General features: G+C 47.5%; 1 protein-coding gene across 2 annotated transcripts in view; it reads right to left on the bottom strand.

Moving 5' to 3' along the window:
* gpc6a (glypican 6a) overlaps window positions 1-25,289 on the bottom strand; it is a 302,633-nt gene that overhangs the window by 56,482 nt on the left and 220,862 nt on the right. The window contains exons 5-7 of one of the 2 annotated variants that reach the window (XM_017687095.2): window positions 16,868-16,998; window positions 11,710-11,853; window positions 8,102-8,131 (exon numbers count right to left, since the gene is read on the bottom strand). In XM_017687095.2, the coding sequence (XP_017542584.1) occupies window positions 8,102-8,131; window positions 11,710-11,853; window positions 16,868-16,998 (305 nt within the window). The remainder of the gene's footprint in view (window positions 1-8,101; window positions 8,132-11,709; window positions 11,854-16,867; window positions 16,999-25,289) is intronic. The other variant, XM_017687096.2, reaches the window with a different exon arrangement.

The following is a 25,289-nucleotide window of genomic DNA, read 5'->3' as shown; positions in this document are numbered from 1 at the left end:
ATTGAGGTGGTTTATGGACTGATATCTCCTATTCTAGCGTATAGGAGCGTTTATTGAGGGGGTTTATGGACTGATATCTCCTATTCTAGCCTATAGGAGAGTTTATTGAGGTGGTTTATGGACTGATATCTCCTATTCTAGCGTATAGGAGCGTTTATTGAGGTGGTTTATGGACTGATATCTCCTCTTCTAGCGTATAGGAGTGTTTATTGAGGTGGTTTATGGACTGATATCTCCTTTTCTAGCCTATAAGAAAGTTTATTGAGGTGGTTTGTGGACTGATATCTCCTATTCTAGCGTATCGGAGCGTTTATTGAGGGGGTTTATGGACTGATATCTCCTATTCTAGCGTATAGGAGTGCTTATTAAGGTGGTTTATGGACTGATATCTCCTATTCTAGCCTATAGGAGTGTTTATTGAGGTGGTTTATGGACTGATATCTCCTATTCTAGCGTATAGGAGTGTTTATTGAGGTGGTTTATGGACTGATTTCTCCTATTCTAGCGTATAGGAGTGTTTATTGAGGTGGTTTATGGACTGATATCAACTATTCTAGCGTATAGGAGTTTTTATTGAGGTGGTTTATGGACTGATATCTCATATTCTAGCGTATAGGAACGTTTATTGAGGTGGTTTATGGACTGATATCACCTATTCTAGCGTATAGGAGTGTTTATGGAGGGGGTTTATGGACTGATATCTCCTATTCTAGCGTATAGGAGAGTTTATTGAGGTGGTTTATGGACTGATATCTCCTATTCTAGCCTATAGGAGAGTTTATTGAGGTGGTTTATGGACTGATATCTCCTATTCTAACGTATAGGAGTTCTTATTGACGTGGTTTATGGACTGATATCTCCTATTCTAGCGTATAGGAGTTCTTATTGAGGTGGTTTATGGACTGATATCTCCTATCCTAGTGTATAGGAGTGTTTATTGAGGTGGTTTATGGACTGATATCTCCTATTCTAGCATATAGGAGTGTTTATTGAGGTGGTTTATGGACTGATATCTCCTATTCTAGCCTATAGGAGTGTTTATTGAGGTGGTTTATGGACTGATATCTCCTATTCTAGCATATAGGAGTGTTTATTGAGGTGGTTTATGGACTGATATCTCCTATTCCAGCCTATAGGAGTGTTTATTCGGGCTATTCTGGCAGCATATATAGTCATTTATTGACATTCTTTGTAAAATGGGGAGAGTTTAAGGATCATAACAGTAATTCTGGCTGACATCAATAGACATAATTCATAACATCAAACCGCGCAGCTTCCAGGCTTCACGTTGAATAAATATAAAAATAAATGAGATGAAAAGCAATTGCTTTTTATGATGGGCCTCAAATTGGCTGTCTGAGGTGCTGTATGCGTGGAGGCCTGAATCCGTACCCTGCGTTCGTCTCGCACACTTTCCCGTGTAAACACGGAGAGCCGGGCGTCGGTAATTAGTCAGAGAAGACGTTCAGGACGGCCCTGAGAAATCCGGCTGCTGGAGCCACGCTGAATCACCGTCAGAGCCGCGTGGACGCTTTACTCGCTCCGGATCGTCGCTGAATTATTAACCAGCTCATGTTTAACAACCAGGAGGAGGAGGAACGCCGGGCCGCTGCGGGAAAAATCAACATCCCCACACAAATCTACTCTCGCGCTTTTAAACACGGAGCAGATCTGGTGCAGGAGGCTGGCTGACTGTACACTAAAATATTTACTCTCCACGGAGACGTGAGCGGAGTCTGAACAGCCGCTGCACATCATCATCAAGTGCGCTCCTAACTCACGGACTGGTGTATCAGCGCAAATTCTCCGGATTCCCTTTCAGCCTTAAAGCTCGCGCATAAACAAGGACTCTTATTTTGGCCTTGGCTTTTATTCTTTAAATGGAGTTTGCGATTTTTAAAATGGAGAAAGAACACTTTCAGTCATTATTAGCAGCATTAGCATCGAGCCGGCCTGAGTCCCTGCATTCGGAATAAGATGTACTAGATATTACTGAAGTCTGGCCTCCACAGCAGAACCCGGAGCTGGATTAGTGGGTGGAGAACTCCGTTGTTGACTCGTGATTCCGAGGTCGGAGCTTAGCCTCCTGTCCTCGTGTGTCTGAGTGAACCGGTCTGCGGTCGACGCCGATGCTAATGCAGTCTGTAAACCACTCTGGTCCCCTGTGTGGGTTCTCACTCCCACCGGCCATTAAGCCCACTGCCCACATCTACATTAGCCACGAGCGCCGGGAGCTAACGAGGCACTAATGACTGCGGCTGCAGGGCCGCAGACAAAAGAGCCGCAGGAAAATTAGGACTTCAGAGGAGCGTAAACAAAGGATAAAAGTGTGCAGCAGAAAGAAAACACGGGGATGGCTGCAGGCGCGGCGCTCGTCCATCCCAGGGAGGACGTCTGAGAGGGTGATGGAGGGACTGTGTTTGAAAAGAAACAATTTCACCCCCCCCCCCACCTCAACGCCCCCACCACCCTCCCACCAGGCTAAAAACATAAATAATGAAGGACGGCAGGGAACGCTCACATGTAGGGGTCTCACAGAAACAACGAGAGGCGCGGCTGCTTGTGCTTTCAGTCGGAAATTCTCTGTGTGCGCAGGCAAAGTTCGCGAAGACTTACGGAAAACGGTGAATTCTTTACTTTTCCGGGTGAGGATCGAGTGACCTCAGTCTGGACCGTCAGACTGGCATAAACATCATTCCCACTATTCCCACTCACAGACGATCAGATAAAGTGTCCGTCATGCTCTGTCCAGCGGGGGACGCTGGCGGTGCTCAGAGCGAGAAGAGCGGCTCACGGTTCTCCCTCTCAGAGCTCCTGAGGACTGGGCCTGCGTGTCTGGTCCGTCACGCGCTGTCCAGCGGGGGACGCTGACGGTGCTCAGAGCGAGGAGAGCGGCTCACGGTTCTCCCTTTCAGAGCTCCTGAGGACTGGGCCTGTGTGGTCCGGTCCATCACGCGCTGTCCAGCGGGAGACGCTGACGGTGCTCAGAGCGAGGAGAGCGGCTCATGGTTCTCCCTGTCAGAGCTCCTGAGGACTGGGCCTGCGTGTCCGGTCCGTCACGCTCTCCGAGCAGCGCCTCCATTCTAATGCAGGTCATGCACACGGTGATGAGGATAAATCGGCTGCGGGCTAAAGGCCCAGGAGAACCGTTTCCAACCAGCGCAGTCCTGGAAGAATCAATGTAGCTCTAATTCCACAGCCAAGCGGGCCCAGAACCATCTTTTTAAAGCGGGACAGGAACCTAGTGGTACAGTTTAATCCTAATGTTCTAATTCATCACTTCACTCACAAAGAGCTGCTGGATGTTTACAAACGTCCCGGTTCTCTCGGTTTGTCTGTCAGCCGTCATGTGTGATAGCATCACTGCCTCCGGGACTGGGGCGACCAGCAGGAACGCGATCAAGTGAACCCCAACCTTCATTTTTCAGCCTAAAACAGGTTGAGAACCAGCGCGTTGGTCCACAGCACATGCTCCTGGAAAAAGGCAGCCGCATTGCCGGGCCTTGAGGGGCTCGAGCTGTTGTTTTGGTCAGCTGGGTGGGCTGCACGGTGAGTCAGGAGGAAGCTGGGACTTCACAGACAGATTGCGACTGAAGTGCTCACTGGGCTGGGGCGATCCTCTGGGGGCCAACTCCATTAGCACTGTCTGAAAAAGCCTCGGCCGGAGGAGGAACAGGCTTCCGAACAGCTCGGAGCGCTCCTCTCTCAGGACCGAGCGACAAGCACTATCAGCTCTACCTGGAAACACTGAGCCTGTTTACTGCTAAAGGGCAGTGGATGTTTTTCCAGCACAGATCCAGCCGAGTCCAGCTGGCAGAGGGCAGCCCATCACTTACTGATACTTTTATTAATCCCGGGAATCCGTCGCATTTCACCCATCCATCAACCACCAGCCCACACTGCTAATGCTACCACAGCTAACTAGGCTTAATTACCCACTGTTTTCCAGTTAATGCTAAATTTAATATATTAAATATTAACTGTACATTTGTGTTGTGAAAATATCCTTTAATAAGATGATTTTGACCTGATTCCACGCGCATGGTGAGCACTTGTAGTCCACTGCTCTAGTGCAACCCAGTAACCTTGTCTAACATGTTTATATTGAGAACAGCAGGGGGCTTAGAACTGAACCCTGGAGAACACTGCAGCCCTACTTGCACACAGGCATGGTTAGACATGCTGTATGCAATTAGCTGTGCTTTAGGAAAGTTTGTAGCAATTCTATACATCAATGCCTCAACAACCTTTTTATTATTTTAAATATGATACGTTTAATATTCCATATGCAAATGAACTTTGAGTTCACTGATTGCAAAAGATTTTTGACAATATGCAAGCTTTTTCACTGCAACAACTTTCTATGAAGTTCCAGCTCTTCTTTTTCACCTCTCAGGGCTTTAAAATGCGAATTATAACAGAAAATAAATAAATAAATAAATGACTCTTTTGCTAATTAGTTATTAATTAATTAATAATTTCGTCGCTTTATTCTTTTTCATTCCATTGTGAAGGTCCTGCCGCGTCCCTGAGCTGGACGAGGCCAAGGATGGACTTTAGTGGATGTTGAAGGGACCGAAGCGCTGTTGCCTGGTTACGGTGTTTTGGTAATTGGTCAGTTTCAGTAAATCACAGCCTCTGAGTGTAGGAGGGGAATTAGCGGCTAACTGCGCTGCTCAGGCTGCTGGGGCTCCTCTACAGGTCCGAGAGATGGAAGCGTATCATGAATTTTGAATGAGCGCCATGTGTGAGTGGGTGGCCTCCTAGGCGTGAAATTGCAGTTTGGAAAAATTTCATGGTCATTCCTTCTGTAACATGGTGACCAGCTTCAGCGCGTCCATCTCCACGGAAACTCGGCTCATCCTTACAGACCAGGATCCCTTCCAAAAATCTGATATGCAGCTTTGATCTATCTATCTATCTGTCTGTCTGTCTGTCTGTCTGTCTGTCTGTCTGTCTATCTGTCTATCTATCTATCTATCTATCTGTCTGTCTGTCGGTCTGTCTGATGGCCTGTCTGTCTGTCTATCTATCTATCTATCTATCTATCTATCTATCTATCTGTCTATCTATCTGTCGGTCTGTCTGTCTGTCTGTCTGTCTGTCTATATAGGCTATTTATATCATACTTTGCTCATTACAAATATGCGTACAGTTATGATCATGAATGCGGGTAAACACCGTGTCCTCTTTCATATCTAACGACAGCAGCGCTGCCTGAAAACATTCCTCACGTGTTCAGAGTGGATTATTTAGAGCTTTGAGCTTCCACATCTACACAATTCAGACATTAATTATAACATAATTAATGCAGTGCAGCTCTGTGTTGTCTGAACCAGACAAGCTTCCCCACCTAAATTCACCGACTCAGACATATTCAGCAAAACAAATATGATTAGTCAAAAGGATCTGCTTCACTTTTCCCATTACTGACTGCAACTAAACAGAACAGCTTTTCTGGCTCAATTAGAGATTTTAGCTGTTATTTTCAGCTGCGTAATAATCAGTGATAATAACCTGTATTAATGTCGGACTCATCTTTTTCACAACTCAGCTACGCACTTATTCCAGCAACCATTCCACACGCCTGGATCTCAGAGGGAAGAAAAGGAAAAGGCTTTGAATGGAAGTCTTTATCCATTCTTACTTTTATGCAGGCCGTTTGGGATCATTTCTATTGATCCACTGATCCTGAAACTGAGCCACCACAGTGTGACGGACAGCTGGAGTTCAGGAACTACGGACAACACAACACTACAGAACTAAACGGTAAAAATGGAGATCCATACATCCTCTACAGAGACACACTTACACATCACATCAGAGAATAATCAGACCGATCTCCTCTGATCTGAGAGTAATCAGACTGATCTCCTCTGATCTGAGAGTAATCAGACTGATCTCTGATCTGAGAGTAATCAGACTGATCTCCTCTGATCTGAGAGTAATCAGACTGATCTCCTCTGATCTGAGAGTAATCAGACTGATCTCCTCTGATCTGAGAGTAATCAGACTGATCTCCTCTGATCTCAGAGTAATCAGACTGATCTCTGATCTGAGAGTAATCAGACTGATCTCCTCTGATCTGAGAGTAATCAGACTGATCTCCTCTGATCTGAGAGTAATCAGATTGATCTCCTCTGATCTGAGAGTAATCAGACTGATCTCTGATCTGAGAGTAATCAGACTGATCTCCTCTGATCTGAGAGTAATCAGACTGATCTCCTCTGATCTGAGAGTAATCAGACTGATCTCCTCTGATCTGAGAGTAATCAGACTGATCTCCTCTGATCTGAGAGTAATCAGACTGATCTCTGATCTGAGAGTAATCAGACTGATCTCCTCTGATCTGAGAGTAATCAGACTGATCTCTGATCTGAGAGTAATCAGACTGATCTCCTCTGATCTGACAGTAATCAGACTGATCTCTGATCTGAGAGTAATCAGACTGATCTCTGATCTGAGAGTAATCAGACCGATCTGCTCTGATCTGAGAGTAATCAGACTGATCTCCTCTGATCTGAGAGTAATCAGACTGATCTCCTCTGATCTGAGAGTAATCAGACTGATCTCCTCTGATCTGAGAGCAATCAGACTGATCTCCTCTGATCTGAGAGTAATCAGACTGATCTCTGATCTGAGAGTAATCAGACTGATCTCCTCTGATCTGAGAGTAATCAGACTGATCTCCTCTGATCTGAGAGTAATCAGACTGATCTCCTCTGATCTCAGAGTAATCAGACTGATCTCTGATCTGAGAGTAATCAGACTGATCTCCTCTGATCTGAGAGTAATCAGACTGATCTCTGATCTGAGAGTAATCAGACTGATCTCCTCTGATCTGACAGTAATCAGACTGATCTCTGATCTGAGAGTAATCAGACTGATCTCTGATCTGAGAGTAATCAGACCGATCTGCTCTGATCTGAGAGTAATCAGACTGATCTCCTCTGATCTGAGAGTAATCAGACTGATCTCCTCTGATCTGAGAGTAATCAGACTGATCTCATCTGATCTGAGAGTAATCAGACCGATCTGCTCTGATTTGAGAGTAATCAGACTGATATCTGATCTGAGAGTAATCAGACTGATCTCCTCTGATCTGAGAGTAATCAGACCGATCTGCTCTGATTTGAGAGTAATCAGACTGATATCTGATCTGAGAGTAATCAGGCTGATCTCATCTGATCTGAGAGTAACCAGACTGATCTCCTCTGATCTGAGAGTAATCAGACTGATCTCTGATCTGAGAGTAATCAGACTGATCTCCTCTGATCTGAGAGTAATCAGACCGATCTGCTCTGATCTGAGAGTAATCAGACTGATCTCCTCTGATCTGAGAGTAATCAGACTGATCACCTCTGATCTGAGAGTAATCAGACTGATCTCCTCTGATCTGAGAGTAATCAGACTGATCTCCTCTGATCTGAGAGTAATCAGACTGATCTCCTCTGATCTGAGAGTAATCAGACTGATCTCCTCTGATCTGAGAGTAATCAGACTGATCTCCTCTGATCTGAGAGTAATCAGACTGATATCTGATCTGAGAGTAATCAGACTGATCTCCTCTGATCTGAGAGTAATCCGACTGATCTCCTCTGATCTGAGAGTAATCAGACTGATCTCCTCTGATCTGAGAGTAATCAGACTGATATCTGATCTGAGAGTAATCAGACTGATCTCCTCTGATCTGAGAGTAATCAGACTGATCTCCTCTGATCTGAGAGTAATCAGACTGATATCTGATGTGAGAGTAATCAGACTGATCTCCTCTGATCTGAGAGTAATCAGACTGATATCTGATCTGAGAGTAATCAGACTGATCTCCTCTGATCTGAGAGTAATCAGACTGATCTCCTCTGATTGTCTCCTCCACAGTGCAAACTGAGTGTGTCTCAGAGTGTCAGTGTGTTGATGGTGCCGGTGGTTTGGCGTGTTTGGTGAACTGTGTGAATGCGGAGTGTATGGAAGAGTACGGAAGAGTATGGAAGCGTATCTGAACATCCAACAGACTCTTTGAAGGAGAAGATGGAAAGGCAGAGACACAGAACGACAGAGGGAGGAGGAGGAGGAGGAGGAGGAGAAGGTGTTCGACGCTTACGCTGTGCTGCATTGTTCTCCACACAGTCCTCTGGGAAAGCAGTGAGGGAAAAATAGAGAAGAGAGACGGATTTCACTGAAAGGGTAGATGAGAGAGAGAGCGAGAGAGAGAGAGAGAGTATATATATATGCATTAGACAGGAAAGACACATGTGATGAATGGCGCTGCACAGACTCTCTCTCTCTGCTTTTCCGCCGCGCAGCCCCATTTTCATTTTAAATATAAACACATTCTCCTCCACCAACATTTATTTAAACTGCATTCATCTGATATCCGCCGGATTTAATAGCACAGAGTTCATTTCAGTCTGAAGGGGGACCAGAGAAATTTCATCTCCGCGTCCAGAACACATTAAATACCCTCTATGAAACTCACACACACACACACACACACACACACACACACACACACACCCATCCATATATACCTCCACACATACATCCACGTAAATATACAGTATCTCACAAAAGTAAGTGCCCCCCTCACGTTTCTGCAGATATTCTATCTTCTGATGTGACGTCACTGTAGAACTGAAACTCTGATATGAGTTAAAGTGGTCAGTGTGCAGCTTGTATAGCAGAGCAGATTTACTGTCCTCTGAAAAGAACAACAAACAAACATTAATGTCTAAATAGCTGGCAGCACAAGTGAGTCCACCTCACAGTGGACGTGTCCAGATTGTCTCCCTGGTGTCGTGTGACTCATTAGAGTTACAGGGTTCCAGGTGTGAACGGGGAGCAGATCTGTTAAATTTGGTGTTTTGGGTACAATTCGCTCAAACTGACCACTGGACATTCAACACGGCACCTCATGGTAAAGAATCTCTGAGGATGTGAGAAACAGAACTGCTGCTCTCCACAAAGACGCCTGGGATATAAGAAGACTGCCAACACCCTGAAACTGAGCTACAGCACGGTGGACAAGGTCATACAATGGTTTTCCAGAACCGGTTCCACTCGGAACAGGCCTCGCCAGGGTCGACCAGAGAAGTCGAGTCCATGTGTTCAGCGTCACAACATGGCTTCAAAAAATAGACGCATGAATGCTGCCAGCATTGCTGCAGAGGATGAAGAAGTGGGAGGTCAGCCTGTCAGTGCTCAGACCGTATGCCACACAATGCATCAACTCGGTCTGCATGGCCGTCGTCCCAGAGGGAAGCCTCTTCTGAAGCTGACGCACAAGAAAGCCTGGAAACAGTTTGCTGAAGACAAGCAGTGCAAGAACATGGATTACTGGAACCATGTCCTGTGGTCTGACGAGACCAAGACCAGGGCTCAGATGGTGTCCAGCATGTGTGGTGGCGCCCTGGTGAGGAGCGCCAAGACAACTGTCTCTTGCCTACAGTCGAGCATGGTGGTGGTAGCATCTTGGTCTGGAGCTGCATGAGTGCTGCCGGCACTGGGGAGCTGCGGTTCATTGAGGGAAAAATTAATTCCACCATGTACTGTGACCTTCTGAAGCAGAGCATGATCCCCTCCCTCCGGAAACTGAGCCGCATGGCAGTTTTCCAACTCGATAATGACCCCAAACACACCTCCAAGATGACCACTGCCCGCTGAAGGTAAAGGTGATGGACTGGCCAAGTACGTCTCCTGACCTAAACCCAGTCAAGCAGAAGGAGGAGGGCAAAGTGTCTAACATCCACCAGCTCCGTGACGTCATCATGGAGGAGTGGAAGAGGACTCCAGCAGCAGCCGCCTGTGCAGCTCTGGTGAATTCCATGCCCAAGAGGGTTCAGGCAGTGCTAGATAATAATGGTGGCCACACTAAATATCAACACTGAGCCCAATCTGGACACGTCCACTGTGAGGTGGACTCACTTGTGCTGCCAGCTGTTTAGACATTAATGTCTGTGTGTTGTTCTTTTCAGAGGTCAGTAAATCTGCTCTGCTGTACAAGCTGCACACTGACCACTTTAACTTATATCAGAGCTTCAGTTCTACAGTGACGTCCCATCAGAAGATAGAATATCTGCAGGAACGTGAGGGGGGCACTCACTTTAGTGAGACACTGCACATCTACACATTCCCGTTTCCTCTGTTTCCCTCTTAAACCTGTTAAATAACTCGTTTCAGTCAAATATAACAAACTCAGGACTCCAACATTTAAAAACTTTCTGAATATGAATATGAAAATCTAATTTTTCAAAGGTGTAACTAATGTGTTTTTAGAGCAGACAGGGTCTTTTTAATTCATTTAAATTAAAATTATTCTAAAAAAACAAAAACCTGAAATATTAACCAGACATAAAACTAACAACACTATTTCACTTCAAATCAACAAATGTTCATTTATAGAAGGAATATTTTCTCAGGTTCATTTACTGGAGTGTGAACTTTCATGAAATTTCATTTTAGTGAAATATTATTTCCAGTGTTGTGTTTGCATCCAGTTAATATTCAGCCATTCTGTAAGATGCCAAACGAACCCAGACAGGATCATTAAAAAGAGAAAATAAACTTGAATAACAAGGTCTTCAGTTATGGATTTTTAAACTTTGCCCATAACAACTGCATCTAAAATATTGAGCTTCACTGCCTGAAAGACCTGAAATGTTTACTGGGTATAAATGCAATGCTAACGATAACATTTCACATCAATTTCCAGAAGTGATCATTTCTTAGGCAACTTTATTGGAGGGTGCTTTTTCAAGTTTTCCATAAAATTTAATCTTTGAAATTTGAAATGAAACAATAATTTCAGCACTGAATGTATAACCAGTACAATAAAATAATATACGGTATTAATATTTCAGCTCAGCTCAGACTTTCTGTTTAAAAATTCATAACTGAAAAAACTTGGAGCAACGTTTGGAAATGTAGCATGGTGGCATGAAATAGATGGACTTGACAAATATTTACAGAAATCACAAGGACCATCTGTCCTTAATAGACATTTTACTGTGGGATATTTCTGTAAGTTCCATATTTATTTTTGACAGTGAGTTCCTTGTGAAAGTGATTTAAAGTGAAGTATCACTCAGTCACAGTTCTGTAAGTTAGGATTTAATAAGGGATTATAAAGCTGAGAAGTAAACTGTAAGGAATTTGGAAATTTTGCAAGTTTGCATGAATTCTAATAAAAATTTTGCTTGAAATTTGTTCAGTCAAATCTATGAAAGTCACCCAATCTTAACGGTCGGGAAAAACCCATAGAACAAACGACGAAAGACGTCAGCACTGGAAATTCATAGACTATTCTGGAAGAAACTGCTCTGAGGAAAAGACACAGACATCAACACGCTGGGTTTTATTGGCTAAACTGAACGTGTAGATCTTTTTTTTGCTGCTGTTGTGAGACTGGACCAGGTTTATATCACAATATGCAGAGCCGGTTCCTCGTTAGTTTGTATGGGATGTGTGTATAAAGCTTGTCCAGTCTCATGACTGTAGCTGAGTTAAGCTTGGGCGGGTCAGTAGACGCAGCTGTTTGGATTAGTTCTGCTTTATCTGGGAGAAAACAGAAGAACAAGCTCGGTCGTCCATAAACAGCTCACTTCCACATAGTTGAACTCTATTATGGAGCCATAAAGCAGCTCTGCAATTACAGCCCACTCTCTATTTCTGCGCTTCCATCCAGAACACACAAACACAGACACTCAGACTGACCAGTCTGTCCAGGCTGGTTCCGGCCGCTGTGGTCGGCCTCTCCTCGGGGCTGTAGGGCCTGAAGCGACTGTTAAAAACGTCCGAAATCCCGCGGGCACTGCGGCTCATTCCAGCTGGTTTGGGGTGACCGCAGCCCTGGAACACCTACAATTACACACAGCGGAGGAATCGGTCACTGCTTGTGTACAAACTCCGTATAAAAAACCCCAAAACATACCAAAAATAAATCCAGATCAAACCTGCAGACCCAAGTTCTGATAACTGGACGAACGGAAATGTTTCCAACATACTTGGAATAAAGCCAATTAACCTGTCGCCTCCTCCTGTGACGTTACTATTATAAAGATATCCGTCATAAAGATAAAGGACAGTGACTATATACACACATACACACAGCACTGTGGGAAGTTTCAGGCGTCTAAGCAAATGTTTAAACACTTAAACTCAGCAGGGAGTTTATCACAATACACATTAGAATAAAGTCACATTCATAATTCAGATAAACAGAAAAACAATAAACAGGAACAAGAATTTCTCGGCTCCATATTTTTCCTGGACACCTTCACAGCCGCCACAGAGACTCGATAATATCATCAATTACATCATGAGCTCAATTTACTGAGCACTGATTGGTCAACTACTTTAACTACTTATTATATATAAATATAAATATATATATATATATATATATATATATATATATATATATATATATATATATATATATATATATATTTATATATATAATATAATATATATATAATATATAATAAATACATGGATCATTAACATGAGGCCCCAAAAAATTTACCCCAAAAATAATAAATGCATATCAATGACATATCAAATGATACATGTGAAACAATTTTCAACCATTTTAAAATTCATTTTAGTTTCTTTTTGCCTCCAAAATTCTAAATGAAACTGTTTGGCATGATTTCATGCTTTACACCTTTAAAATAAAATCCATGATGCAAAAAACAAGAAAAGAAAACATTTTTGTGCTCACTGGAAAACCTTCGTCCACAAGGTGCTTCCTCAAGTGTCAGGCAGCACAACCAAAAATCCAAAAAACAAAGGACTTTAATTTAGCTTTTATGAAAGAGGTGTCAGAAGAACCTTCATAAAGGTTCCGTTGACCATGTCAGGTGTTCTGCCCTCAGGAGAACCATGTTGATTTGATCAACTGTGAATATAAAGTGAAGTTGAGGGACGGACGTTTCCTCAGGCCAGCGCAGTCTAATCACGCAGTATCTGTAAAGCAGGCGATACACAGAGACCCTCGGTTCTGTTGGTGCACCGCCTGATGTTGAGTAAACACCCTGATGTGTCGGGGCTGTTAGACCGGTCACTCTGTGCAGTGCGCTAAGGTGTCATTAGCTTGCCAGGTAGTGTTTTGAGCGTTTTGGCCGTCAGGCTGTTGATGTCCACACCAGCAGATACTAACGGCCGCCCGCGTCTTCGCGTCCGAGTGACTGGCGGACAGCGGCCGGTCGTTTGAATGTCAGGCTGGGCTTTTTTCCCAGAAGGCCGTCTGTCAGACTCTTTCTGCCCTCCCCCCGGTGATGATCACAGAGCTGCCAGCTCCCTGCGTGAGCGTGTCGATTCCTGCTGACCGCAGAGGGCCGGCAAACCGGACAATTCACTCTGCCTTTATTCACGCTCGGCGTACGCAGTCTCGACGCGGCACTCCGGGACGTGAGGGATGTCAGAGGGACGTCGGCTCCGCTGTTTCCTCCTCATTCCATCTTCCTGAACGAGCGGCGTTCCATTTCCTGCGCTGACCTCGGCGACCGCGCCGGGGGAGCCGTTTCAGGCCGCGCCCGTTCAGCCGGGCGGCGAGGCGCGGTGATGCACGGCGGCGCTTTACGGCAGGCTGGACAGTAATGAACTGCACTCGCTCTCTTCACTGTAGCAGCTGCAGATCGCCTCTAATAAAGCTGCTGTAATCAAGCGCCTAACAGCCCCACACACAGCACTCCTCCGTTCCAGTCGGCTCCAAAGCTTCGGAATCAGTTCCACGGGTCAGCCGGACGGACGGGTCAGCGCTGCGTCACGACAGCAGAGGACCTTCTTACGCAGCTACCAGCCTATCGGACGAACGCGAAGGCCTTCACACTGACCTCTGACCGATGGCGTGCGACTCCGAGGGGCTTATTTACGTCACGTCAGATGAATGAACCAGCGCTTTCCTTCCCAATAGCGTCCTATGCAGGCCTAAGCTGGTTTATGATGGTTCAGCGCTGAGCTTGCGCTGGTCTAACTGGTCACCCAGTCTGGTCAAACGGGTACCAGCATCAAATATCACATTCGCTGGCTCAGAGTAAACAGTCCTGTAGCTAACATCGCTAAGCTAACTAAGCTGTTTGTCCAGCTCAATAAGTAAGAACCCAAAGGTGACCAGAGCAGCTGGTCAGTCAGGACCTACACCTTCAGCTCACACTTTGTCACTTTAATTGAGGTTAAGTACCCAAGGTTGACCAGATTAGCCGGTCAGTTAATTTCCCTCAACCTCAAACTCACCCGCCAATGTTAGCTTAATCACACGAGCGCATGCTGCTTTACAGGCGAGCGATTAGCTGTGTAACTACCCGAGATGACCGGGTCAGCTGGACCGGCCGTGTCCGTAACCCCGTCATCGTTAGCCTCCTGGCTTTCGACAGGCTGCTTCACGGGGGCGCCGTGTTGCTGTGTCATGGTTGGGAAGCTAACGTTATCCATCTACCTTCGTCACCTGCTGTGTAAGATAACTAGTTTTGAAAGCTAGCTAGGAGGCTAAGCCCCCAAAGATGACCAGGTTAGCTGGTCAGTACTTTTACCTTCAGTAAGCGAAGCGACGTTCTGCCCTGTTCTGCGGTCACACACAGAATCAGGTCTAGAACCAAACGCAGCGTCAGTCTAAACGCTAAACACTCACTCTGTGGAGGCTAGCATAAGCGCCAACAGCGTTAGCTTCTTAACGAGTCCATGTTGAACTCTGGACAAAGCAGCAGGTCTAAATCAGGCCGGTCAGCTCATCAGCAGGGCGTGGCTTACCCTCCGCTGCTCTGCTGCTGACGTACTGCTGCTAAATCGAGTCCGTCGCATCCGCAGCAGTGAAGAACTCGCTGAGCTGGCGTTAGCTGTAGCTGTGAGTGCTAGCAAACTGAGGATGTTCAGGGGAGATAATACAGCTTATAGCAGCTCTATCTGCTTATAGCAGCTCTACCTGCTTATAGCAGCTCTACCTGTTTATAGCAGCCCTAACCGGTTATACCAGCTCTGCCTGCTTATAGTAGCTCTACCTGCTTATAGCAGCTCTACCTGCTTATACCAGCTCTACCTGCTTATAGCAGCTCTACCTGTTTATAGCAGCTCTGCCTGCTTATAGCAGGTCTACCTGTTTATAGCAGCTCTATCTGTGTATAGCAGCTCTGCCTGCGTATAGCAGCTCTATCTGCTTATAGCAGCTCTACCTGCTTATAGCAGCTCTACCTGTTTATAGCAGCCCTACCTGCTTATACAAGCTCTGCCTGCTTATAGTAGCTCTACCTGCTTATAACAGCTCTACCTGCTTATACCAGCTCTACCTGCTTATAGCAGCTCTACCTGTTTATAGCAGCTCTGCCTGCTTATAGCAGGTCTACCTGTTTATAGCAGCTCTATCTGCTTATAGCAGCTCTATCTGCTTATAGCAGCTCTGCCTGCTTATAGCAGCTCTACCTGTTTATAGCAGCTCTGCCTGCGTATAGCACCTCTGCCTGCGTATAGCAGCTCTATCTGTGTATAGCAGCTCTGCCTGCATATAGCAGCTCTGCCTGCGTATAGCAGCTCTATCTGCGTATAGCAGCTCTGCCTGCGTATAGCAGCTCTATCTGCGTATAGCAGCTCTGCCTGCGTATAGCAGCTCTATCTGCGTATAGCAGCTCTGCCTGCGTATAGCAGCTCTACCTGTTTATAGCAGCTCTGCCTGCATATAGCAGCTCTATCTGCTTATAGCAGCTCTACCTGCTTATAGCAGCTCTGCCTGCGTATAGCAGCTCTGCCTGCTTATAGCAGCTCTACCTGTTTATAGCAGCTCTGCCTGCGTATAGCAGCTCTGCCTGCGTATAGCAGCTCTATCTGCGTATAGCAGCTCTGCCTGCTTATAGCAGCTCTATCTGCTTATAGCAGCTCTATCTGCTTATAGCAGCTCTGCTTGCTTATAGCAGCTCTACCTGCTTATATCAGATTAAGTATTGATAATAACTAATTAAGTGATGTTTTTATATTGCGCATTAACCCCTTTCATTCCTGCTCATTTGCACATATCTGCACTTTACATACATATACTTAACTTTAATTACAACCCTATAATTTTTACACTTTATATTCTTTTTCTTTTGTTTATATATTTCATATTCTGTCTTTCATGGAAAGGACAATTGTTTAAGGCTTTAACTGGACATTAAATAGAGTGTGTGTGGCTGGGTGTGAGTAATAAAGACAATAAAGATGTAACTTTATTTGATTAGTAATTAAGCATTACAGCCTCACACAACAAGATCGGACTGTTATTGTCAATGTTTGGTCTGTTATATTTGAATTTACTGTAAACTGCACTGTTAATTGAGCCTGACCTGATGTGAGTTATCCACTCTGCTATACAGCCAGCTGTTACGATTACAAACACTCTGAGTTGGTCTGTTCCGCTGTCATTATCTAGAACAGCGTTTCCTAAACTGTGGGTCAGCAGTGTTTGTGGTCAGGTTTTGAAAATGTAAACACGCAGATCTTTCCCAACGCTGTGTGATGGTAACTGCATTTATTATGGATACTATTGGCTCTTTGAGCTCAGTGTAGCAATAATGTTCTGTTTGGTTCCCAGCTTGAAAATGGTTCTCTAGTTTGGGTCAAAGAGTTTAAGAACCGCAGTTCTTGACAGTCTTTCTGAAAATGTCTCACATGTTGACAGTCCAGCTGTATTTCAATTTAAATAAAGTCGAAAAATCTGAATGAAAATCTGGCTTTCAAGCAAACAAGTGCTAAAACATGTACCTGCAGGACGTCACAGAGGAGAACCAGGTAGAACTTAGCCAGGCGCTTTCTTTGCACCACCCCTCCCCGCAAGCCCCCTCCCCAAGGCAGAAGCCCACCAGGTCTGAGGTGCTCTGAAATTGAGACCCCCGCTGTGTGGTACCTTAGCTGAAACCTGCATGCTGTTGTCCTGCATCGTCATGATGGCCTCCGAGATCTTAACGTCAATGGGTTCCATCACTGCCTCGATGTTAAAGGGACCCTCCAGTCGCTCGGCAACCAGCAGCATCGCGTCTAGAAAACACACACACACACACAGAGAGAGAGAGAGAGAGAGAGAGAGAGAGAGAGACATTAACTAAGAGAGTCTGACTGACTCTCAGTAGAACAGACTAAGAGAACCAGCAGTAACACACTCAGAGAACCAGCAGTAACACACTCAGAGAGCCAGCAGAAGAGACTCAGAGAACCAGCAGTAACACACTCAGAGAACCAGCAGAAGAGACTCAGAGAACCAGCAGTAACACACTCAGAGAACCAGCAGAAGAGACTCAGAGAGCCAGCAGAAGAGACTCAGAGAGCCAGCAGAAGAGACTCAGAGAACCAGCAGAAGAGACTCAGAGAACCAGCAGTAACACACTCAGAGAACCAGCAGAAGAGACTCAGAGAACCAGCAGTAACACACTCAGAGAACCAGCAGAAGAGACTCAGAGAACCAGCAGTAACACACTCAGAGAACCAGCAGAAGAGACTCAGAGAGCCAGCAGAAGAGACTCAGAGAACCAGCAGTAACACACTCAGAGAACCAGCAGTAACACACTCAGAGAACCAGCAGTAACACACTCAGAGAGCCAGCAGAAGAGACTCAGAGAACCAGCAGTAACACACTCAGAGAACCAGCAGAAGAGACTCAGAGAACCAGCAGAAGAGACTCAGAGAGCCAGCAGAAGAGACTCAGAGAACCAGCAGTAACACACTCAGAGAACCAGCAGAAGAGACTCAGAGAGCCAGAAGAAGAGACTCCGAGAACCAGCAGTAACACACTCAGAGAACCAGCAGTAACACACTCAGAGAACCAGCAGAAGAGACTCAGAGAGCCAGCAGAAGAGACTCAGAGAACCAGCAGTAACACACTCAGAGAACCAGCAGTAACACACTCAGAGAACCAGCAGAACAGATTAGGAACCATGCCCCCCTCATTTCTATGTCCACCTGTCTGCCTGTCTTTCTGTCCCCCCTTCTCTGTCCATCCACCTGTCTGTTTACCTGGGTGTCTGTCCACTTTGTCTATCTGTCTGTTTCCCTGTCTACTTCATTCACCTGTCTGTCTGTCTCCTGTCCATCCCTCTGCTGTATTACCTGTCACCTGTCCACCTATTCTATCTGTCCACCTGTCTGTCTCCTGATTAGTGTGCTGTGTGTTATAAAGAGCTGATCATATAAAGCTGTTGTGTTTTATATAGTCTGTAATGGACTCTCTCTCTTTCTCTCTCTCTCTCTCTCTCTCTCTCTCTTTCTCTTTCTCTGTCTCTCTCTCTCTGTCTCTCTCTCTCTCTTTCTCTGTCTCTCTCTCTCTCTCTCTCTCTCTTTCTCTGTCTCTCTCTCTCTCTCTCTTTCTCTGTCTCTCTCTCTCTTTCTCTCTCTCTGTCTCTCTCTCTCTCTTTCTCTGTCTCTCTCTCTCTCTCTCTCTCTCTCTCTCTCTCTGTCTATCTCTCTCTCTCTTTCTCTGTCTCTCTCTCTCTCTTTCTCTGTCTCTCTCTCTCTCTCTCTCTCTGTCTCTCTCTCTCTCTCTCTCTCTCTTTCTCTGTCTCTCTCTCTCTCTCTCTTTCTCTGTCTCTCTCTCTCTGTCTCTCTCTCTCTCTCTCTGTCTATCTCTCTCTCTCTTTCTCTGTCTCTCTCTCTCTCTTTCTCTGTCTCTCTCTCTCTCTTTCTCTGTCTCTCTCTCTCTCTATCAGTCTCTCTGTCTCTCTCTCTCTCTCCCTCTCATTCTGTCTCTCTCTCTCTCTCTCTTTCTCTCTCTCTCTCTCTCTCTCTCTCTCTCTCCTCTGTCTTTCTCTCTCTGTCTGTCTCTCTCTGTCTCTCTCTCTCTCTCTCTCTGTCTCTGTCTCTCTCTGACTGAGTGCTGTGTCAATCCTTTCACGCAGTGCTGAAATATAATGTGTCAATTCAATTATGAGCAGACAGATTCTCCTCTTCATGTGTTTGTACTGCTGTGTATATTTAAATTGTCAGGAAACATATTTCTCCTCACGGCGCCGCATCCCGGCGCTCCGGCGCTCCACAGACGGGGCGTCTCACGCATGCAAATCATCTTCCAGATGATCTGTGCAATAAATCACTGCATCAGGAGGAGCGTTCACGTCTCTCTGCACAGCCACCGGACACGACGCGGGATTACAGCGCTCGTCTCCTTTCAGTCCTCACAGCGTCTCACGGTCTGTCACGGTCTGTCACGGTCTGTCACGACGTCTCACGCTCTCTCACACTGGCTCTCACACTCTCACACTGGCTCTCACACTCTCACACTGGCTCTCACACTCTCACACTGGCTCTCACACTGGCTCTCACACTCTCACACTGGCTCTCACACTGGCTCTCACACTGGCTCTCACACTGGCTCTCACACTGGCTCTCACACTGGCTCTCGCTCTCTCACACGGGCTCTCACACTCTCACACTGTCTCTCACACTGGCTCTCACACTGGCTCTCACACTGGCTCTCACACTGGCTCTCACACTGTCTCTCGCTCTCTCACACTGGCTCTCACACTCTCACACTGGCTCTCACACTCTCACACTGGCTCTCACACTCTCACAGTGGCTCTCACACTCTGACACTGTCTCTCACACTCTCACATTGGCTCTCACACTGTCTCTCACACTGGCTCTCACACTCTCACAGTGGCTCTCACACTGTCTCTCACACTGGCTCTCACACTCTCACAGTGGCTCTCACACTGGCTCTCACACTGGCTCTCACACTGGCTCTCACACTGTCTCTCACACTGTCTCTCACACTGTCTCTCACACTCTCACACTGGCTCTCACACTGGCTCTCACACTGTCTGATCACTGTCTCTCACACTGTCTCTCGCTCTCTCACACTGGCTCTCGCTCTCTCACACTGGCTCTCACACTCTCACACTGGCTCTCACACTCTTACACTGGCTCTCGCTCTCTCAGACGGGCTCTCACACTCTCACACTGTCTCTCACACTCTCACACTGTCTCTCACACTGGCTCTCACACTGGCTCTCACACTGGCTCTCGCTCTCTCACACTGGCTCTCACACTCTCACACTGGCTCTCACACTCTCACACTGGCTCTCACACTCTCACAGTGGCTCTCACACTGTCTCTCACACTGGCTCTCACACTGTCTCTCACACTGTCTCTCACACTGTCTCTCACACTGTCTCTCGCTCTCTCACACTGGCTCTCGCTCTCTCACACTGGCTCTCACACTCTCACACTGGCTCTCACACTCTTACACTGGCTCTCGCTCTCTCAGACGGGCTCTCACACTCTCACACTGTCTCTCACACTCTCACACTGTCTCTCACACTGTCTCTCACACTGGCTCTCACACTGGCTCTCGCTCTCTCACACTGGCTCTCACACTCTCACACTGGCTCTCGCTCTCTCACACGGGCTCTCACACTCTCACACTGGCTCTCACACTGGCTCTCACACTGGCTCTCACACTGGCTCTCACACTGGCTCTCACACTGGCTCTCACACTGTCTCTCACACTGTCTCTCGCTCTCTCACACTGGCTCTCGCACTCTCACAGTGGCTCTTGCACTCTCACACTGGCTCTCACACTCTCACAGTGGGTCTCACACTGTCTCTCACACTGTCTCTCGCTCTCTCACACTGGCTCTCGCACTCTCACAGTGGCTCTTGCACTTTCACACTGGCTCTCACACTCTGACACTGGCTCTCGCTCTCTCACACGGGCTCTCACACTCTCACACTGGCTCTCACACTCTCACACTGGCTCTCGCTCTCTCACACGGGCTCTCACACTCTCACACTGTCTCTCACACTGGCTCTCACACTGGCTCTCACACTGGCTCTCACACTGGCTCTCACACTCTCACACTGGCTCTCACACTGTCTCTCACACTGTCTCTCACACTGGCTCTCGCTCTCTCACACTGGCTCTCGCACTCTCACAGTGGCTCTTGCACTCTCACACTGGCTCTCACACTCTCACAGTGGGTCTCACACTGTCTCTCACACTGTCTCTCGCTCTCTCACACTGTCTCTCACACTCTCACAGTGGCTCTTGCACTTTCACACTGGCTCTCACACTCTGACACTGGCTCTCACACTCTGACACCGGCTCTCACACTGGCTCTCACACTCTCACACTGGCTCTCACACTGTCTCTCACACTCTCACACTGTCTCTCGCTCTCTCACACTGTCTCTCGCTCTCTCACACTGGCTCTCGCTCTCTCACACTGGCTCTCACACTCTCACACTGGCTCTCACACTCTTACACTGGCTCTCGCTCTCTCACACTGGCTCTCACTCTCACACTGTCTCTCACACTGTCTCTCACACTCTCACACTGTCTCTCGCTCTCTCACACTGTCTCTCGCTCTCTCACACTGGCTCTCGCTCTCTCACACTGGCTCTCACACTCTCACACTGGCTCTCACACTCTCACACTGGCTCTCACACTCTTACACTGGCTCTCGCTCTCTCAGACGGGCTCTCACACTCTCACACTGTCTCTCACACTCTCACACTGTCTCTCACACTGTCTCTCACACTGGCTCTCACACTGGCTCTCGCTCTCTCACACTGGCTCTCACACTCTCACACTGGCTCTCGCTCTCTCACACGGGCTCTCACACTCTCACACTGGCTCTCACACTGGCTCTCACACTGGCTCTCACACTGGCTCTCACACTGGCTCTCACACTCTCACACTGGCTCTCACACTGTCTCTCACACTGTCTCTCACACTGTCTCTCGCTCTCTCACACTGGCTCTCGCACTCTCACAGTGGCTCTTGCACTCTCACACTGGCTCTCACACTCTCACAGTGGGTCTCACACTGTCTCTCACACTGTCTCTCGCTCTCTCACACTGGCTCTCGCACTCTCACAGTGGCTCTTGCACTTTCACACTGGCTCTCACACTCTGACACTGGCTCTCGCTCTCTCACACGGGCTCTCACACTCTCACACTGGCTCTCACACTCTCACACTGGCTCTCGCTCTCTCACACGGGCTCTCACACTCTCACACTGTCTCTCACACTGGCTCTCACACTGGCTCTCACACTGGCTCTCACACTGGCTCTCACACTCTCACACTGGCTCTCACACTGTCTCTCACACTGTCTCTCACACTGGCTCTCGCTCTCTCACACTGGCTCTCGCACTCTCACAGTGGCTCTTGCACTCTCACACTGGCTCTCACACTCTCACAGTGGGTCTCACACTGTCTCTCACACTGTCTCTCGCTCTCTCACACTGTCTCTCACACTCTCACAGTGGCTCTTGCACTTTCACACTGGCTCTCACACTCTGACACTGGCTCTCACACTCTGACACCGGCTCTCACACTGGCTCTCACACTCTCACACTGGCTCTCACACTGTCTCTCGCTCTATCACACTGGCTCTCACTCTCACACTGTCTCTCACACTGTCTCTCACACTCTCCCAGTGGCTCTCACAGTGGCTCTCACAGTGTGAGACAGGAAGGACAGGAAGGTGAGGATCACTAACAGAAGTGTAATTAAAGCTAAGCTAGACTAATGAAAATGAGGCGAAGGGAGAGAAAAGGGGAGAAGAGAAAGGAGGAGGAGAAGGGAGAGGAGAAAAGAAGAGGAGAAGGGAGAGGAGAAAGGAGAGGAGTCTCTCACTCTCACACTGGCTCTCACACTCTCACACTGGCTCTCACACTCTCACAGTGGCTCTCGCACTCTCACACTGGCTCTCACACTCTGACACTGTCTCTCACACTCTGACACTGTCTCTCACACTCTCACACTGGCTCTCACACTCTGACACCGGCTCTCACACTCTGACACTGTCTCTCACACTCTCACACTGTCTCTCACACTCTCACACTGGCTCTCACACTCTGACACCGGCTCTCACACTCTGACACCGTCTCTCACACTCTCACACTGTCTCTCACACTCTCACACTGGCTCTCACACTCTGACACTGTCTCTCACACTCTGACACTGTCTCTCACACTCTCACACTGTCTCTCACACTCTCACACTGGCTCTCACACTCTGACACCGGCTCTCACACTGGCTCTCACACTGGCTCTCACACTGGCTCTCACACTCTCACACTGGCTCTCGCTCTCTCACACTGGCTCTCACTCTCACACTGTCTCTCACACTGTCTCTCACACTCTGACACTGTCTCTCACACTCTCACACTGGCTCTCACACTCTCACACTGGCTCTCACACTCTGACACCGGCTCTCACACTGGCTCTCACACTGGCTCTCACACTGGCTCTCACACTGGCTCTCGCTCTCTCACACTGGCTCTCACTCTCACACTGTCTCTCACACTGTCTCTCACACTCTCACACTGTCTCTCGCTCTCTCACACTGTCTCTCGCTCTCTCACACTGTCTCTCGCTCTCTCACACTGGCTCTCACACTCTCACACTGTCTCTCGCTCTCTCACACTGTCTCTCACACTGTCTCTCACACTCTCACAGTGGCTCTCACACTGTCTCTCACACTGGCTCTCACATTGTCTCTCACACTGTCTCTCACACTCTCACACTGTCTCTCGCTCTCTCACACTGTCTCTCACACTGTCTCTCGCTCTCTCACACTGTCTCTCACACTCTCACACTGTCTCTCGCTCTCTCACACTGTCTCGCTCTCTCTCACACTCTCTCCCTCTGTTTCTCTTTCTCTCCCTCTCTCTGTCTCTTTGTCTCCCTATCCCTCTCTCTGTCTCTCTCTCTGTTTCTTTCTCTCTCTCGGTTTCTTTCTCTCCCCCTCTCTGTTTCTCTCTCTCTGTTTCTCGTTCTCTCCCTCTCTCTGTTTCTCTCTCTCTCTCACTCTCTCTGTTTCTCGTTCTCTCCCTCTGTCTGTTTCTCTCTCTCTCTCTCTCACTCTCTCTGTTTCTCGTTCTCTCACTCTCACTCTCTCTGTTTCTCTCTCTCTCCCTCTCTGTTCTCTTTCCCTCTCTCTGTTCTCTTTCTCTCCCTCCGTCTCTGTGTGGGCAGTCAGTGCTGAGAGTGGACAGGGTGTGCAGTGTTGGTCATTAAAGCTCTGTTATTAATTTGGGCTGGTGGTAAAGACGTCACAGAGCTGATATCGATCATTCGCTCCGCATAAACAAGTGAAGAGGGAGAGCTTCTCTTCATTTATGCTCTATCACTTCTCCTGCTCCCCGCTCAAATACAACTACCTGCAGGTGTCTCGGAGAGAGAGGGAGAGAGAGAGAGAAACAGAGAGAGAGAGCGATAGTGAGAGAGAGAGAGAGAGAGACAGATAGAGAGACAGAGGGAGAGAGAGAGAGACAGAGAGAGAGAGACAGAGAGAGAGAGAGACAGAGAGAACGATAGTGAGAGAGAGACAGAGAGAGAGCGATAGTGAGAGAGAGAGAGAGCAATAGTGAGAGAGAGCATGATAGAGAGAGAGAGAGGAGAACAGAGAGAATAGAGGGATGTGAATGAGGGAGTGAGATGTTTATGAGAAAAGGACAGGAAGGTGAGGATCACTAACAGAAGTGTAATTAAAGCTAAGCTAGACTAATGAAAATGAGGCGGAGGGAGAGAAAAAAGGAGAGGAGAAAGGAGAGAAAAGGGGAGAAGAGAAAGGAGGAGGAGAAGGGAGAGGAGAAAGGAGGAGGAGAAGGGAGAGGAGAAAGGATGAGGAGGAGGGAGAGGAGAAAGGAGCAGGAGAAAGGAAGAGGAGAAGGGAGAGGTGAAAGGAGGAGGAGAAGGGAGAGCAGAAAGGAGAGAAAAAGGGAGAGGAGAAGGGAGGAGGACAAAGTAGATGAGAAGGGGGAGGAGAAAGGAGGAGGAGAAAGGAGCAGGAGAAAGGAGGAGGAGAAGGGAGAGGAGAAAGGAGGAGGAGAAGGGAGAGGAGAAAGGAAGAGGAGAAGGGAGAGGAGAAAGGGAGAGGAGAAGGGAGAGGAGAAAGGAGGAGGAGAAAGGAGCAGGAGAAAGGAAGAGGAGAAGGGAGAGGAGAAAGGAGGAGGAGAAAGGAAGAGGAGAAAGGAGGAGGAGAAAGGAAGAGGAGAAGGGAGAGGAGAAAGGGAGAGGAGAAGGGAGAGGAGAAAGGGAGAAGAGAAGGGAGAGGAGAAAGGAGGAGGAGAAGGGAGAGGAGAAAGGAGGAGGAGAAGGGAGAGGAGAAAGGGAGAGGAGAAGGGAGAGGAGAAAGAAGGAGGAGAAGGGAGAGGAGAAAGGAGGAGGAGAAAGGAGAGGAGAAAGGGAGAGGAGAAGGGAGAGGAGAAGGGAGAGGAGAAAGGGAGAGGAGAAGGGAGAGGAGAAAGGAGGAGGAGAAAGGAGCAGGAGAAAGGAAGAGGAGAAGGGAGAGGAGAAAGGAGGAGGAGAAAGGAGGAGGAGAAAGGAAGAGG

This window comes from Pygocentrus nattereri, chromosome 12, assembly GCF_015220715.1.
Source record: "Pygocentrus nattereri isolate fPygNat1 chromosome 12, fPygNat1.pri, whole genome shotgun sequence".
Lineage (NCBI taxonomy): Eukaryota > Metazoa > Chordata > Actinopteri > Characiformes > Serrasalmidae > Pygocentrus > Pygocentrus nattereri.
Note: the sequence above shows the minus strand (reverse complement) of the source record. Positions and strands in the feature narration are given on the sequence as shown.